The sequence below is a fragment of the Acomys russatus genome, chromosome 12 (genome assembly GCF_903995435.1).
Source record: "Acomys russatus chromosome 12, mAcoRus1.1, whole genome shotgun sequence".
NCBI classification, from domain to species: domain Eukaryota; kingdom Metazoa; phylum Chordata; class Mammalia; order Rodentia; family Muridae; genus Acomys; species Acomys russatus.
In genome coordinates, this window is record NC_067148.1 from 42,247,755 (window position 1) to 42,262,533 (window position 14,779).

At 55.9% G+C, this 14,779-nt stretch overlaps 1 protein-coding gene across 1 annotated transcript in view; it reads left to right on the forward strand.

The window, feature by feature from the left end:
* Positions 1 to 14,462, forward strand: part of Espnl (espin like) — a 24,386-nt gene extending 9,924 nt beyond the window's left edge. Inside the window, exons 5-9 of the mRNA XM_051153737.1 lie at positions 3,101 to 3,232; positions 8,888 to 9,002; positions 10,257 to 10,354; positions 11,092 to 11,324; positions 12,865 to 14,462. Of these exons, the coding sequence (XP_051009694.1) occupies positions 3,101 to 3,232; positions 8,888 to 9,002; positions 10,257 to 10,354; positions 11,092 to 11,324; positions 12,865 to 14,449 (2,163 nt within the window). The 3' untranslated portion in view covers positions 14,450 to 14,462. The remainder of the gene's footprint in view (positions 1 to 3,100; positions 3,233 to 8,887; positions 9,003 to 10,256; positions 10,355 to 11,091; positions 11,325 to 12,864) is intronic.
* The last annotated feature ends 317 nt before the right edge of the window (positions 14,463 to 14,779 follow it).

The following is a 14,779-nucleotide window of genomic DNA, read 5'->3' on the forward strand; positions in this document are numbered from 1 at the left end:
TTCTTTCCAGCCCTTGCTGATCAAGCTCCCATGTGGAACCGCCATCCTGCAGTCTGGTGGAGGGTCTCCCTCAGTGCGGCTTTGTGGCTCGGAACCGTCTGTGTGTTTACCTCCAAATATGTCCTCTTTATGTCCTCTTCAATGGTGAGGGGAGCCTTTGCCAGAAATAAACTGGTAGCCGGGAGGCAGCTGTGGTGCGGGTGTGGTGGGGTGGGATGTGGCGAGATGCACACCTGCAATTCCAGCACTTGGGAGGTGGAGGCAGGAAGTTCAGGGGTTCAGACTCAGCTACATCATAAAGTTGAAGTCAGCTAGTGCTATAGGAGACCCTGTCTGGGGGGGAAAAACTTGGCAATTTCCAATCTTTCTTTTTTGTGTGCTTTACCGTGATCACCTGCTGCCTCCTGCCCTTGTCCAATAGCAGACTAAGAAGAGCCTGTCTTCTGAAGTCCTCTTGCCTTCACTTGTTCTTCCTGCAGCCTCTCTGACATGAGGGGACAGGAGGCAGGTGGGCCTCTGTTTATACCACCTGGGGTTTGCTGGAACCTCCTGGATTTATGCTCTGGCACTTGCCATCTCTTCATAGGAGTCTCAGCCGTTATCTCTTGGACAGCAACGCTGCCCCATCCTGTCTCTCCTCTCCTTCTGGCATTCTCACTATACGTGTGCTGGGCTTCACTATTCTGTGTTAGTCAGCGTTCAGTCATGGAGACCGCACAATTTATAAGGAGGAGAAGTTTGTCTTGGCTCACAGTTTCGAGTGTTTAATCTACCGTCACTCTTTCGGCTGTGGGCCCGTGGCCACACAGAACATGGTGACGGGAGCGCATGGGATGGGTCTCAGCTTTGTGTGCCCTACCTCTGAGAAAGGGTATGAATAGGGACCAGGGTCCCGGCATCTCTGCTGGTCTAACATCCTTCTACTCGGCCCAGCCTCCTCAAGGTCTCCCTCTATCTCAATGGTGCCACAGTCAGGCCCCTGAAGGATGTCTGTCCTAATGACAGCACACATCTACGGTTTCCTGTTTCCTTTATGGGCCTCTCTGCAGTGTCTCTGTTACATTTGAAAAGTTACATTTTGAAATTAGCTTATTAACCAGTGGGCTTCCATGAGGTACCTCCATGCATCCTTAGCTTTTGGTTAACCCATCTGCTGCTCCCACTTCTCCTCATCCTCCTACCCCCACCCCGCCCCGACCCCCACTCACTCCTTTAGCTCCCAGAATCCCTTGCCCTTCTTGCATATCACATGTATTCTGTTAACCCTGCAGTTCCTTCTTCAGTTGGGTTGCGAGGTAGCTTCACGTGGCTTTCCACACACCGTCCCTCGGGGTTAGCCTTCCCAGTCTTCCCCTCTTTACTTCCATGCCCCTCCCTGCGGAAATCTTTCAACGCCCAGTGTTCAACACTGTACTTGATTGTGTCTAACCCATCCTCCCTCCCTTAATGTGGGCCCTCCAGGTCCCTTCTAGGTGTCTGGCATCTACTTGTGCTTCAAGTTAAGCACGCACAAGATTTGAAGCTGGATCCACGTAGGAGAGCGAGCATGTGGCATTTGTCTCCCTGGGCCTTGCTGACCTCGGTCAGTCTAATCTTCCCCATGGGTCAGTTCTGACCCCTGTTCTCTTTACTAGCTCAGCTTTCAGTTCTTAGTTGTCTGCATATCGTTTTCAATCTACTCTATCGGTTTTGTTGTTGTTTTGTTTTGTTTTGACATTTTAAGACAAGGTCTCACGTGTGCCAGGCTGGCCTTGAACTCACTATGTAGCTGAGGGTGACCTTGAACTCCTGATCTTCCTTCCTCCACCTCCACGTGTAGGTATTGCAGGTACACACACACCACACCTGTTTATGGTGCTAGGGGTCGAACCCAGGGTTTTATGCATACTAGGCAGGCGCTCTGCCAAGTGAGCTACATCTCAAGCTCTACATCACTTTTATTGTCTGTGATACTAGGTTTAAATGTTCACACTTGGGTTTTATTTCTGTAAAAGTTATGATCGTGGTGGGTTTTTTTTTTTTTTTTTCCCTGATTCTATTTGTTTGGTTCGATCAGTTCTCAAATTTCCCTGCATCCTTCACTTCTCTTAACTGTGTGCTTGTGTGCTGGGCACTATAATTGGAGAGTGGTCTGTAGGTATAATTGGAGTGGTTTCTTATTGCCTTTGCCAGGCCATAAGAGCTACAAGCTTGGACCCATTTTATTCTTCATTCTAGGCTAGAGGTCCTGGGCCACCATGAAGTTTGAGGCAGTCAGCTGGCTCATAGGTGCCCTTTAACCTACGTGGGAGGTGGCCAATGAGTGACCTGTATGCAGCTCCTGGTCTCCGTGATCCCTAGTGCTTCAGGCTACTAGGGGAACGGCCTGCTTGTCAGCGTCTTTGTAGGATGGAGCGAAGCTGAGTGTTAGGCTAGGCCCTCCTCCAGCCTCCTCCCTCTCCTGGGCTTAACCTAGTCAGCCCTCACTTCTTTACCTCTCCCCCCCCCCCACCCCTTCCCTCTCTGAAGCTTTAGGAAGGCATGTTATCTGTGTCGTCCTTGGGCTGGCCCACTTGCTTCTTGGTAGTGGACCATTTACTCACCTGTTTTCTCCTGCTACAGCCTCCTCAGATGTCCAGGCTTGCACCTTGGTCATCTCTCACCAGCCACCTCTGATTAGAAGTCCCAGAACCCTGGGTGTCCTTCATACTGGCAAAAATCCTCCTCCTCCCCGCACCTACATACCCCACCACTGTTGCAATTGCTGCAGTACTTTCTTTGTCTGTCAGGCTTGGTGACCTGTCCCCTTCTACATATCCTCTGTGCTGCAGACCCTGTGACCTCCCCTCCAGGGCACCCCAGCCTCTCTTGCTACCCCTAGGAGTCTCCTACAGCGTATCCAGCTTAGATGGCTTATGTCGATGCCTCAGCTAGGCCTTGCTTCAGCCATGTGCTCTGGAGGAGCTAGCCCACTGACCTAAAAAAGATGCCTCATTCACCTCAGTGAGAAAAAGGACCGAGTCACTAACAGGTTGCCTTCAGCCAGAGAAGTGGCCTGAATGTCCCCGTTGACACCCAGTGAGCCAGCCATGTGTGTCACGGGACATTCCTCTCTCCGCAGTGCTGCCAGACTCTGCTTTCCCACCACGTAGATCCATTCCTGCGGGATGAAGATGGGTATACTGCGTTGGATCTGGCAGAGTATCACGGACACCAGGATTGTGCCCAGTACCTGCGGGAAATGTCTCGGCCGGTAAAGCCTCGGGGGTGGGAGGCTTTGTCTATCCTGGAGAACTGGGAGGGTGGGCTTGGCAGCTGGCTACAGTGCTCTTTTAACTCACGTGTCTCACCTCTAACACTGGCCAGCTGGGACAGGGGACAGGCTGTGGTCGGGGCTGAACCAGGACTGGACAAGCCATACCTGTCATGTGGACCATAGAAACAATGTCTGTGTCTTGGGGACATTACTTCAGGTTAAACATGCTTAGGGGTAGAAGCAAGACCCCACCCTGGCTGAGGTGACCTTCAGGCAACCTGTCATTCTCCAGTGGCAGCAGGCTCACTTCATGTGTGGCTCTCGGTCTCCCCACCTCTCAGAGCCAGGATCCTGGACTGTCCTAACTGGTCCCTGGCCCCAGCACAGGACAAAGCCCAGCAGGGATATGCTAATGGAACAGATAAGGGAATGCACAGAGAAGTGGGTTGGTGTGAGCAGATGACCAGAGGGAGAAGACAGGGAAGGAAGGAGGTTGGAGGGTGCATCCTGTGGATATAGTTTGGTGATTTGGACAGACCTCTTCCAAGTGCAACCCCTCTCTCCTGATCCAGTCCAAAGCAGAGACCATGATGAATTTTATTAGTTCTCAACGGTGCCATCCTTTCAGGAAGACCAACTATCCCACCCATGTTCAGGTGAGGGCACTGAACTCACTGAGAGGGCTGGCTCACTGAGAGGAGTCTATGCTTCTCTTCCCATAAGGTTGTCCCCTCAGAATGTCAGGAACCAACTGTGGCAGAGCCCTCATTGCCCTTTGGCCTGCACTGGGCACTCACACGGTCATAGCCAAACATTACTGCTTGAAACCTGAAGCAAGCCTGACCCAGCCTGGCGCAGTTCAAGCGGCCTGCAAGGACTCATGGGAGGCTCCTCCTGGGGCGCAAGTCTCAGAACCTAGCATTCAATTGTCTTAGAAATGACCATGGTTATCAATGCCAGGTCCCTGCTCTGACTGGGACTGAGGCAAATGGTGACATGGCTGGTTTTTGAAAGGTGAGCAAGGCTGCACCTTCTGGGCCCAGGGAGACCTAGGCACTGAAAATTCTAGGCTCCTGTCCTCATTGAGATCTGCACTGTCCTTGGGTAGCAGCTGAGATCAGCAGGTGGGAAGGGTGGCTGCTCTCCTGTGTCCACTTCCTAGGTCCCATCCAGCTTCCAAAAGTCCCTGACTTGACCCCACCGCAGGTATGACGTGAATTCCAAGGCAAGAGCCCTCTGTCCAAGCAGGCTCTTGGCCTTTCATCTTCGTAGCCTGGCACAGCCAACCCCTCCTGGGCCTTACCTCACCTCAGGGAGAGGTTCTCTGCATGTGTGTGTCTTCCCTCATCTCCCTGCCTCTTGGCTGAGGGCAGGCACCCCATCTTGCCTTCCTAGGGTTGATCTGGTCCCAGGTGTGTCTTTGAAGTTATATAGGACCCAAGGCAGTGCCTCACCATCTTGCCTGGCGACTGTCGTACCTGGCACTCCCGAGTCTGCATGGATGCCTTCTCTGTAGACTAATAAGATGCATCCACTTCCTGTACCCGAATACTTTCCTTCCTGCTCATATCTGGGCATCCACCCAGGCCCTGCCAGCCTGACACTTGACCCTGTGTGTCTATCCCAGGAATCGTTCAGAACTTTATATTTAGGGCAAGACCTTGGTCACTGTGATGTCATCTTGATGGTGCCTGCCTGGTGACAGCCAGGGGTGCCTGGACACCACCATCGCTAGTGTTAGCCTCTAGGCCTCCCTTTTCATGAGGAAGACAGGCTGTCAGCTGCAGGCCGGTAGCAGGGGGAGCGAGTCTGATGCAATATTGATGGAAACGCAATATGCACAGGTCGTCTGTACCAGCTCTCTCCTGTGGGTCTGAGGAGATGGTGAAATCCATTATTCCCTGGACACTACTGTCCTGAGCTGCTCCTGGGGGACATGTGGGCCCAGGAGAGGCAGCTTGGGTGCTAGGCTGGCAGCATCAAGAGCTGTGCCCCGAGGGTGTACCTTCAGTGACCATTTTACATCAGGGACCTGTGGGGCCACAGCACACCCTCTGCTGAGTGTGGGTCCTGCTTGGAGCCCTGGGGAAATGCAGGCCTTGCTTTTCCTGGGACCTCGGTGTCTCTCTGTACAGTGGGAGGTTGGGCCTTTTCTCCCTAAAGTGAGGCAGAGGCCAGAGGCGATTGAAGTGGTAGCCTGATGCCCAACTGTCTCTCAGTTGGTTGGTAGCCTGATTCCCTGGTGTCAGTGTGAGTCTGAGGGCTGTTCCCGAAGTGTTAGCCACTCATAGCATCCCTGGATGGTGTCTGTGCACGCCTCCAAGCCCAGGAAATGCAGCCCTCATCCCGTACGGTTTGGGCTGCCTTGCTTTGCCTACCTTATGCTCACTCCCACCAGTGTGGTGCTGGATCCTCTTGGGCACATGGCACCAGCCTTGACTTCCTCGTATTCAAGGCAGGTCTGAAGACCTCGCTCAGAAGCAATGTTCCTCTCCTGCTCTCGTGATGGCGTCAGCTTAGTCTCCTTCATCTCACTGCAGAGGGCCCCAGGGTCCCTTCATAGGCACAAGGGAACATGAGCTGGCAAAGTCTGGGCACTTCCCTGGATGGAGTCTTGTCTCTGGGCAGAGTGGAGTTGACTGCACATAGTAATGGAATCTCAGCTGTGGTGAACGGTGTCCAGCTCCGTCTGAGGTCATGATTTTCTCAGCCCGGGTGGCATTACAGGCCTGTAACCCAGCTCGCCACAGCTGCCCTCCATGATTAATGCATGCCAAGGCACAGCAATGCTCAAATCTCACCAAAAACAAGGAAGGAGGTGGCAAGCAATGGAGCCAGAGGAGCTGCCACCCTCAGAACAGCTGTTCCAGGCACGATATGCCCAGACGTTAGGGCTGAACGATGGAATCTGGCGCCTGCCCCCCTCCTATATCAAGGACTGCCTCAGGGTCCATGGCCAAGACTGAGAGGCAAAATTGGGGGGGCTCCCATTGCCCGGAGGGCACCATAGTCAGACTTCCTCCTGCCCATAGCCAGAAGGGTCAGTGCTAGTGGTTTCCTGTGTAGGTACGGTCAGATATTTCCCATCATGCCTCATTCTCAACAACCCACCTGTAGCCATGGCATGGGGCTCCCACTGACTTCCCTTTCTTGTTCAGTGGTGAGGAGGGCAGCAGGGCCCAGTCAGCCCAGAGACCTGAGGTCCTCAAGCTGTGGGCCTTTTCTGAAGATGGAGTCCATTCTCCCATCCCAGGCCAACATCTCACCTCTTTTGTCCTCCTGGCCTGAGGAGGCTGCTGCCAGCCCCGCTAACCCCCCTGATCTTTCCTGAATGAAGCGGGCAAGGGCACTTCTTGCCCGTTCTCTTGCCAGTAGGTTGAATGGCAGGGAAGGGAACTGAGGCTCCCAGGGGAGGGAGGGTTCCTTCGCTCACCCCCCCCCCAGGTCCTACCCCATTTGATATGCTGATGCTCAAGATGGCTGCCGTGTCCTCAATGAGCTTATGCTTCAGCCGAGGACATTTAACCTGAGGCAGCTCCAAGTCAGAGCGAGCAGCATTCACATTGTTTCTGGTCACCCCTCCAACAGTCCTTAAGGGTCAAGCTCAGCATCTGTAGAGAGAGTGTCAGGCCCAGGGGCTGTCCCCCAGAGCTTCTGCAACCCCTCCTCCAACTATGTGTTCAGCTCTGAGCCCCTGGCTCCCCACTAATGTGCTGGGAAGGATGTTGCAAGTTGGGCTCCTCTGGATAATCCGAGGTCCTCCTCCTCCCAGAGGTACCCCTAGCCCTCTACTGTGGAGCCTAAGGCTCCATGGTAAGGGATCCCACACCTGGCCCCAGCCTGCTGGCCACCTGACACCCGGACCTTCAAATATTAATGCGATACCTCCCACTCCGGGGGCACAGCTTCGACAGCCCCTGACAGGTGGGGCTAGGATAACCATGGCTCGCTGTGCTCCGCTGCCCGGCATTTGCTTCTGAGCGCCTCACAGGCTGAACCAGGCAGATGTCCCAGCACTGCAGCCCCATGTGCTGGATCCTGGGCTCTGCAGCCTCCCAGGACAGATGAGGTGCACAAGAGGGCATACGGGGTTCGTGCTGCTTTCCTTTCCCTCTGACCGGGTGAGCTGAGGGTGTTGGGCAGTGTGGGACAGGACTGAAAGGACAGATCCACCGTGGCTTTAGTACGGAGTGGCTCAAAGAGGCCAAGAGTTTGCCTGGGCAGCAGAGGCTGCCACCCTATGGGATGCAGGCAGAAGGCCACCTCTGCAGATGTGGGTAAAATTGGAAAGCAGGCACAGCAAGGCAGTAGCCCAAGCCACAGCAGGGGTCCCAGGTTCCTGACACAGATCTTGGCTGCAGGCCACATGTTCTGAATGACAGCTGGTTTAAGCCAGAGCCCCTGCCCTGTTCAAGGGGGGGGGGGCAGGGCGGGGTATCTCACCAGCACCATCTTAGGGACTGTTGGCTTCCTCTGTCCCCTGGAGGGAGGTGTTGGGGCTTAGGCATGACTATGGGGTGGATGCTCAGGGGAAATGCTGTGTGTGCCCTGTTAGCTGAAGCCAGGAGCTGGGTATCTGCATGCCAGGAGGGCACCGATGTCATGCCAGCCCATGGGCCTAGCATCTCTTCTCCTTAGCCAGAACCAGCAGGAACAAGGACCTGCAGCTTCCCTGGGTCAAGCGTCACTGCTGAGACTAAGCAGGACTATGCTGGGCAGCACATTCACGCCAATGGCTTATCCAGTGGTCAGTAGCTGAGGAGAGTAGAGATGGCCAAGGACAGTTGGCCACCCAGCCTAAACACGGAGGGGCTGCCTCTCCAGTCTTTGATGGTCCTGTCTTGGTACAGCATGAACACCGAACGCAAGTCCTCGCTTGCACCTCTGCCTGAGGCATATGGTCCCAGCTACTCAGCCCTCACTATGGGCTGAGAAAATGTCAAGCACCCATCCTGCCTCTCTGCCCAACTATCCTCTCAGTGGCTGGGCAAGGCAACCCAGTAGTTTGGGGAAGGTTGGGCAGCTTGACTCTCTAAAGCCAGGCTCCCTGAGATGGCAGCTCAGCCCCTGGGCACAACTTAGAGGTCATGCTCAGGCTCCTTGGCTTGAAAAAGGGCTGATGGGCTTAAATGGACCTGCCGCAGCCCTCCCCCTTTCCCCCCCCCCCAACCCTCCCAACCCCCCCCCACCAGATCTCACTGAATCTGCTACCCCTTGTTATCTCCCCCCCATGTCAAGGAGGGAGTCAAGCTCAGGGAGCCATGTGTGCCTGTATGCATATGTGTTCCCATCTGTGTGGGGGTGAGAGGTGAGCACAGCCAGCTCAGCATCTAGCCCTGGAAGAAGGCTGCCCTAGGTGACCCGGAGCTGAGCCCTGAAATGGGTGGAGGGTACAGACTGTTAGGAAATCCAGCCACCCAGCATGGTTGTGCAGGGACATACAAGAGGGACAGGATCCTGCGCCTCCCTCCTGTACGCTTCTCTTCAGACCCTCTCTGAGCTGCACATGCCCCCAGGAGACATCTCCTCCACCCCAGGTCTCCCCCCTCCCCATCTCCTTACCCCCATGCACCATGCTTGCCGGGCAGAGCTGTGACAGACCCAAGTCCAGATTCACCTGAGTCTCCACTGACCAGGCTTGTCCATCCCTAGGTGCCAGTCCTGATGACACCCCCGCCCCCGCCATTTCCACCTCCTCCACTGTTGGCTGCGAAGCTCTCCCTGGAAGACGAAAGAAGAGGAGACTCGGGACCCAGGAGTCCCTCACGTGAGTGCTTGGCCACAGAAGAACTGGCCTGGGCAAGGTATGGAGGGCAACAGAAGCCAACTGGGAGGACCTTCTCAGAAGTGCTGGGCTCAGGCAGCCGAGCCACGGTCTCTGAGGTTGACATTTTCTATCTTGGATAACCTGAGCAGAGATGAAAACCGGTGGTCTCAGTGGGCCCCGGGCCAGAGACCTCAGAGGGCCAGAGAGCATCCCTGAGCATCAGGAGACAAAGAGGGTCTGCCGAGTGAGGGTCACAACCCTTAGAGGATTATGACCAACTCTTACCAAAAGGCCACAGGATGGCATGAAAATATTAACAGGTGCCACATGTGTCTTGGCCCATGGACAGTAGAGCTACACACTCACTTGCAGGAGTTTGTGTCTGCCTGTGTGTGTGTGTGTGTGTGTGTGTTGTCTATGTCTTTATGTAAGTATGTATAAGTATATGTCTGCATGTGAGTGTGCATGTATGTCTCTGTGTGTATGTATATGCACTTGTGTGTCTACACATGAGTGTCTAGGAATGTCTGCGTCTGTGAGCACGCGTGTGCCAACCTGTTTGTGTTTCTGTGTGTGAGAGTGCATTCATGTGTCTGTGTTTGTCTACCTGTGTGTTTCTATGTGTGTGAGCAAGTATGTGTCTACGTTAGTGTGTGTCTATCTGTGTGCATGTCTCCATCTGTGAGCATACATGTGTCTGTGTTTGTCTACCTGTGTGTATGTGTATATGTGAGCATGGTTGTGTTTTTCTTTGTATGTGTCTCTCACTCTATGAGAATGCATGTGTCTGTGTGACTCTACGTGTGTGTGTTTAGCTGTTTGTCTATGAATTGGCCTATGTGCCTGCCTAAGGTGTGACACAGAGGTTCCTTGCTCAGGGTGTGGCACTGGTGTTTGCTTATAGTGCATAAGAGATAGGAGACAGGGCTGGGTAAGGTCCCTGAACCTCCAGGCCTTATGGGCTCCTGGCCCTGCCCAGGCAACCCAGAAGCTGGGAGGGCCTATGGTAGGCAGAATTGGGTAACATATAACCTTTCCAGGCGGCCAGGTTGGGCAGGCCTTCTTGAGGCCTCTATGAGAATCCTATCGGTAGCATTTTGCCTCTAGCCTCAGGAGGACTTTGGGGCAGGGCTGTGAAGTCTTGGACTCCAGGCCTAGTATTCCTAGAAGTGCAGGGCTAGCCTGGGTCCAGGAGTTCCGGGCATCCATGCTTTCCCATATCCCTGCCCTCTGACACCCCTCTGACTCCTTCAGCTGCTGTAACTCTCAGCCCAGTCTGGCCTGGACAGCCTGTGCCAACGGAGCCAATGGCCTGTACAGCCCCTCTGAGACTCACCACCAGTACCCCAGCTGCCCTTCAGGTAAGTCTCTGCCCTTCACTCCCCAAATCTCCACCTCAAGGCTGGTGCACTCCATGTTCTCTCAGCCCAGACAGCTCTAACTACCCCCAAGCTCTGGAGAGATAAGAATCTCAAGCTAGCCGGGCACGGTGGTGCACGCCTTTAATCCCAGCACTCAGGAGGCAGAGACAGGTGGATCGCTATGAGTTTGAAGCTAGCCTGGGCTACAAAGTGAGTCCAAGACAGCCAAGGCTACACAGAGAAACCTTGTCTTGGAAAACCAAAAATAAATAAATAAAATAAAATAAAAAGAATCTCAGGTCAGCAGCAGCCAGGCCCCATCACAGGAAACACAGAGCCATTTCTCAGCCATCTCAGAGTCCTGACCTCTGGACTCAGGGTCAGAAGCTGCTGTCACAAGAGGCAACCAGACACCTTCAGGGAGGTCCTGCAGCCTGCTCCTCTGGACCTTCCAGCTAGCCCTCCCCACTCACCCCCACTTTTCCAGTCCCACTTTTTCCTGGGTCCCAGGGGATTGAGAATTGCCAAGTGGCGCTCTTCCTCTCAGAGCACACAGCTCAATACAGGCTTGTACTGAAGAAATGGTAGGCCGGCTTTGTCAGCACAGCTGTTTTTACCCTGTTTAGCGGTTTCCCTAGGCCGTGTTAGGCCACACCTCACGCTCAGGGCCTTACCTTTATTAGGCGAGGGACTGGACGGGTTGGGAATCCCGCCTTACTCAGGCTCAGGTCCCCTTAGGAACCATCACCTGCCTGTCTCTACAGGGGCCCGAGATGGAAGCCGGGCAATCCCACGATGGCCTGGCCACTCTGCAACTGGACGGGTTGCCTTCAGGAGACCTTGACATGCTGGTGCCCACAGAGGACGAGCGTGGCCGGCCCATCCCCGAGTGGAAGCGGCAGGTGATGGTGCGGCAGCTGCAGGCGCGCCTGGGTGCAGACCATCCTCCCGAAGATCAGGTGTCACAAGGAGGGAAAGGGGTGGAGCCAGAGGAGGAGCTCCAGGCCAGAGGGAGGGGGCGGAGCCTTAAGGAGGAGGGCAAGGCTCCAGGAAGAGGGTGGGGCTCTACAGTAGGGAGCTGGGGGCGGGGGGTAAAGTAGGGGATAGAGTCGAGTTGGGTAGAAGTGTAGCGTGGGATGAGGAGGTAGGAACATGGCCACTAAGTGCCAAGCAGGAGAGAAAGGTACCAGTGGGGTGCTCCAGCCTAGACCTGGAACCGAAAATAGATGTCGCCCTCCCTGCTACTGTGCGATCTTAGCTTCCTCTTCTGCCATACTGTGGTTCAGAATCGGATCACAGGGGCTCCAGGCAAGGCATTTATGGCTTCAGAGGAACAGGCCCCATGGGTTCTGCCACCGACTAGGGCCAAGCCTACTGTCCTAGAGCTTAGATTGCTGTAGAGATACCAGCAGGAAAGTGCAGTCCAGTGAGGGAGGGGTGCGTGCCAACCCATGGGGAAAGGCACAGCAGTGTAAAGTGGGGAGCCGTAGGGATGCTCAGGAGAAGTTCCTCTCTGGGCAGGTGAGCTTGAACTGGAGCTAGAAGGATGTGAAAAGGAACCTGTGGGAATTTGGGTCTAGGACGTTCTGCATTCTAGGCATAAGGGGAGGCAAGTGTAAAGGTCTTGAGGTGAGGTGGACTGGGCAGGCACCAGGGCTGAGCAGTGGAGACTTCTGCTGGAGTGGAGTGAGCAGTGGTGTGGGGGAGAGTGAGGCCCGAGGGAGTAGCAGGTGTCTAGGAAATGTCTGTCACTGAGCAGAGAGGGGGCTGTGACTTGGCCTGATCTTTCACGGGTTTCTGGACAGGGTCTGAACAAGCAGAACGAGAATCTTGCCCTAAAGGTGTGTGGATTGCACTGCGTCCTGGTTTACCGCTGAGCTGTCCGTACAGGGCTATATCAGCAGGGGCAACCGGAAGAAGGCTTTAAAGCCAAAGTAGGCGCATTCATTGCACCACAGGGGCTAAGGGCTCCTGCCTGCCACATTCTGTCTCCGACAAATGTGTCTACCTCCTGCCCCATCTTCAGGGGTTGGGGGCACAGCAGAGCAGTGGTGGGAGGGGCGTCTGCCAGGAAGCCCCCTTGGAGTCCAAGGGTAGGCTCAAGGTTCCCTCAGAGACAAGAGGCTCTGGGATATGGAAGAGGGTCGCTAAGGGGTTTAGAGTGATGCCTTGCATAAGGCAGAGGCCTCTATGTTGGCCCCTTGCAGAGTAGGCACTAGCTAGAACACTGGTCCGTCCTGAGGCTGGTGAGGAGGCAGGCAGGGCTGCTCAGGGTTAAGGGAAGGGCTGGGGCCTCTTGACACCAAGGGTGGTTAGGAGGCCGAGGGTAGCAGGCAAGTCTCCATCTTTCCCTAGGCTCCCACCCTGGATTGGGTTAGCCAGGCACCAGCTTCTCTTTATAAAGCCAGGGAAGGGCTAGGCTGTGGGGAACCAGACCGAGCACTAGCAAGTATGAGCTGTGGTGGATGCTTACCCAACCTTTCCTGTGCTCAGGACCCGAGTCGGAGTGGGAGCTCGGGCCCCACAGCCACAGAACAGGCGACTTGGCGGTATTCGCAGACACACCAGGCCATCCTGGGCCCCTTCGGGGAGCTGCTGACAGAGGATGATCTGGTCTACCTGGAGAAGCAGATCAGCGACCTCCAGCTCCGGCGCCGATGCCAAGAGTACGAGAGCGAGCTGGGCCGGCTGGCAGCCCAGCTGCAGGCCCTCCTGCCTGAGCCCCTGGTCAGCATTACGGTCAACAGTCACTTTCTGCCCCGGGCTCAGGGCCTGGAAGATGAGGAAACCCCTATCCCAGCTCCCGAGCTGGAGGCCTTAGCAGAATCCGGAAAGACCGAGGCCAGCGGGCAGCCGCTGCCCTTCTGGTGCAGCCACATTGGCCGCCTGGTGCGCAGCATGTCCCTGCTGCTGAAGGGCATGAATGGATTGGCGCAGGGCGAAGAGAAACCTCCCTCCCCAGTCCCGCAGGACCCAGGCAAGGAGACCATGGCTGGTCCTCCTCGGAGTGAGGCCCAGCGCGAGATCCAAGAGTGTGGGGTGTCGGTGCGGACGCTGCGGGGGAACTTCGAGTCCTCTCGGGATCTGCCCTGTGAACTGGGAGCTCGTCCCGGCCAGTGTCTGAGAGGCTGCTGGTCGGCGCCACCACAGCCCCGAGGTGACCCGATAGGTGGGGAGCCCAGGCCAGGCGACACAGAAGAGGCCAGCGACTCGGGCATCAGCTGCGAGGAGGCCCCGTCAGAAGCTGGCGCGGGGCTAGGAATAGACCTGGCCAGCCTGCGCAAGGAGCGCATTGTCATGCTGTTTCTGGGCCACTGGAAGAAGTCAGCCTACACACCCGCCCTCAGGACGGCCGCCTGCAGGACCCTGGAGGCCCAGCGTGCGCGGTCCAAGGGCCCTAAAACGGCCAGTAGTTCCCCGCCGCCTTCCCCGCAGCCCAGCGATGGCCCTCGACTCAGCCATCTGTGGCAGCAGCGTGGCATCATCACTCATCTACTGGGCACCTGGAAAGCCATCATGGAGCACGTGCCGGCCCGGCAGCTGAGGAAGCTGAGCCGCAGGGCGCGCGGACCCCTGTCCCCAGAGCAGTTCTTGCCACATGTGGATGGGGCACCCGTGCCCTACAACAGCCTCTCGCTGGATCTTTTCATGCTCGGCTACTTCCAGCTCCTGGAATGCGACCTGCCTGCTGAGGAACGCAAGATGCGCCACTTGCTGTGCTTCGAGGTCTTTGAGCACCTAGGCGCACACGGCTGGGAAGCTGTGCGTGCTTTCCATAAGGCTGTGACCGATGAGGTGGCAGCAGGCCGCCGTGCCTGGACCGACGGGTTCGAGGACATCAAAGCCCGCTTCTTCGGCTCCAGCCAGGGTCCCCCCTGGGACGTGGAGCCTGGCCGCAAGTTGGGCCTGACACCACTCGGGTCCTTGCCCCACGCTGCCCTCCCTGGCCCCGAACCTGCGGCCCCAAGGCTGGGGTCAGACTCCCAGCGGAGCAGCTTCAACAGCGGGGACATCTGTGGCTACATTGATCGCAGCTTCGCCTTTTGGAAGGAGAAAGAAGCCGAGATGTTTAACTTTGGGGAATGACGGTTCATCTGGTGACATGGGATTCTGGGGGAAGTTTGGGGTTCCTCTTTTTCATTCTTTGCACTTTCTGGGGCGGGGGGAGGGGCGGTCAGGTGAAGTGATCACGGTGAGGGCTGACTCCCTCTTCACAGAGATCAGAGGTCTCTTAAGCCACTGTGTCTATCTCTCCTGAGCAGTGACTTGGGGCCAAAACCTCACTTGTGGGGTTTTAGCCCTCAGGCCCTCAGGTGGTTATGTGGGTCCTGCAGCCAAGGAGCTGGCACCCCAGCACCAGGACCTCCACCCCTTAAGTCTTGTTTCCAGCAGTCATGTGGATGTCTCACCCTTCAC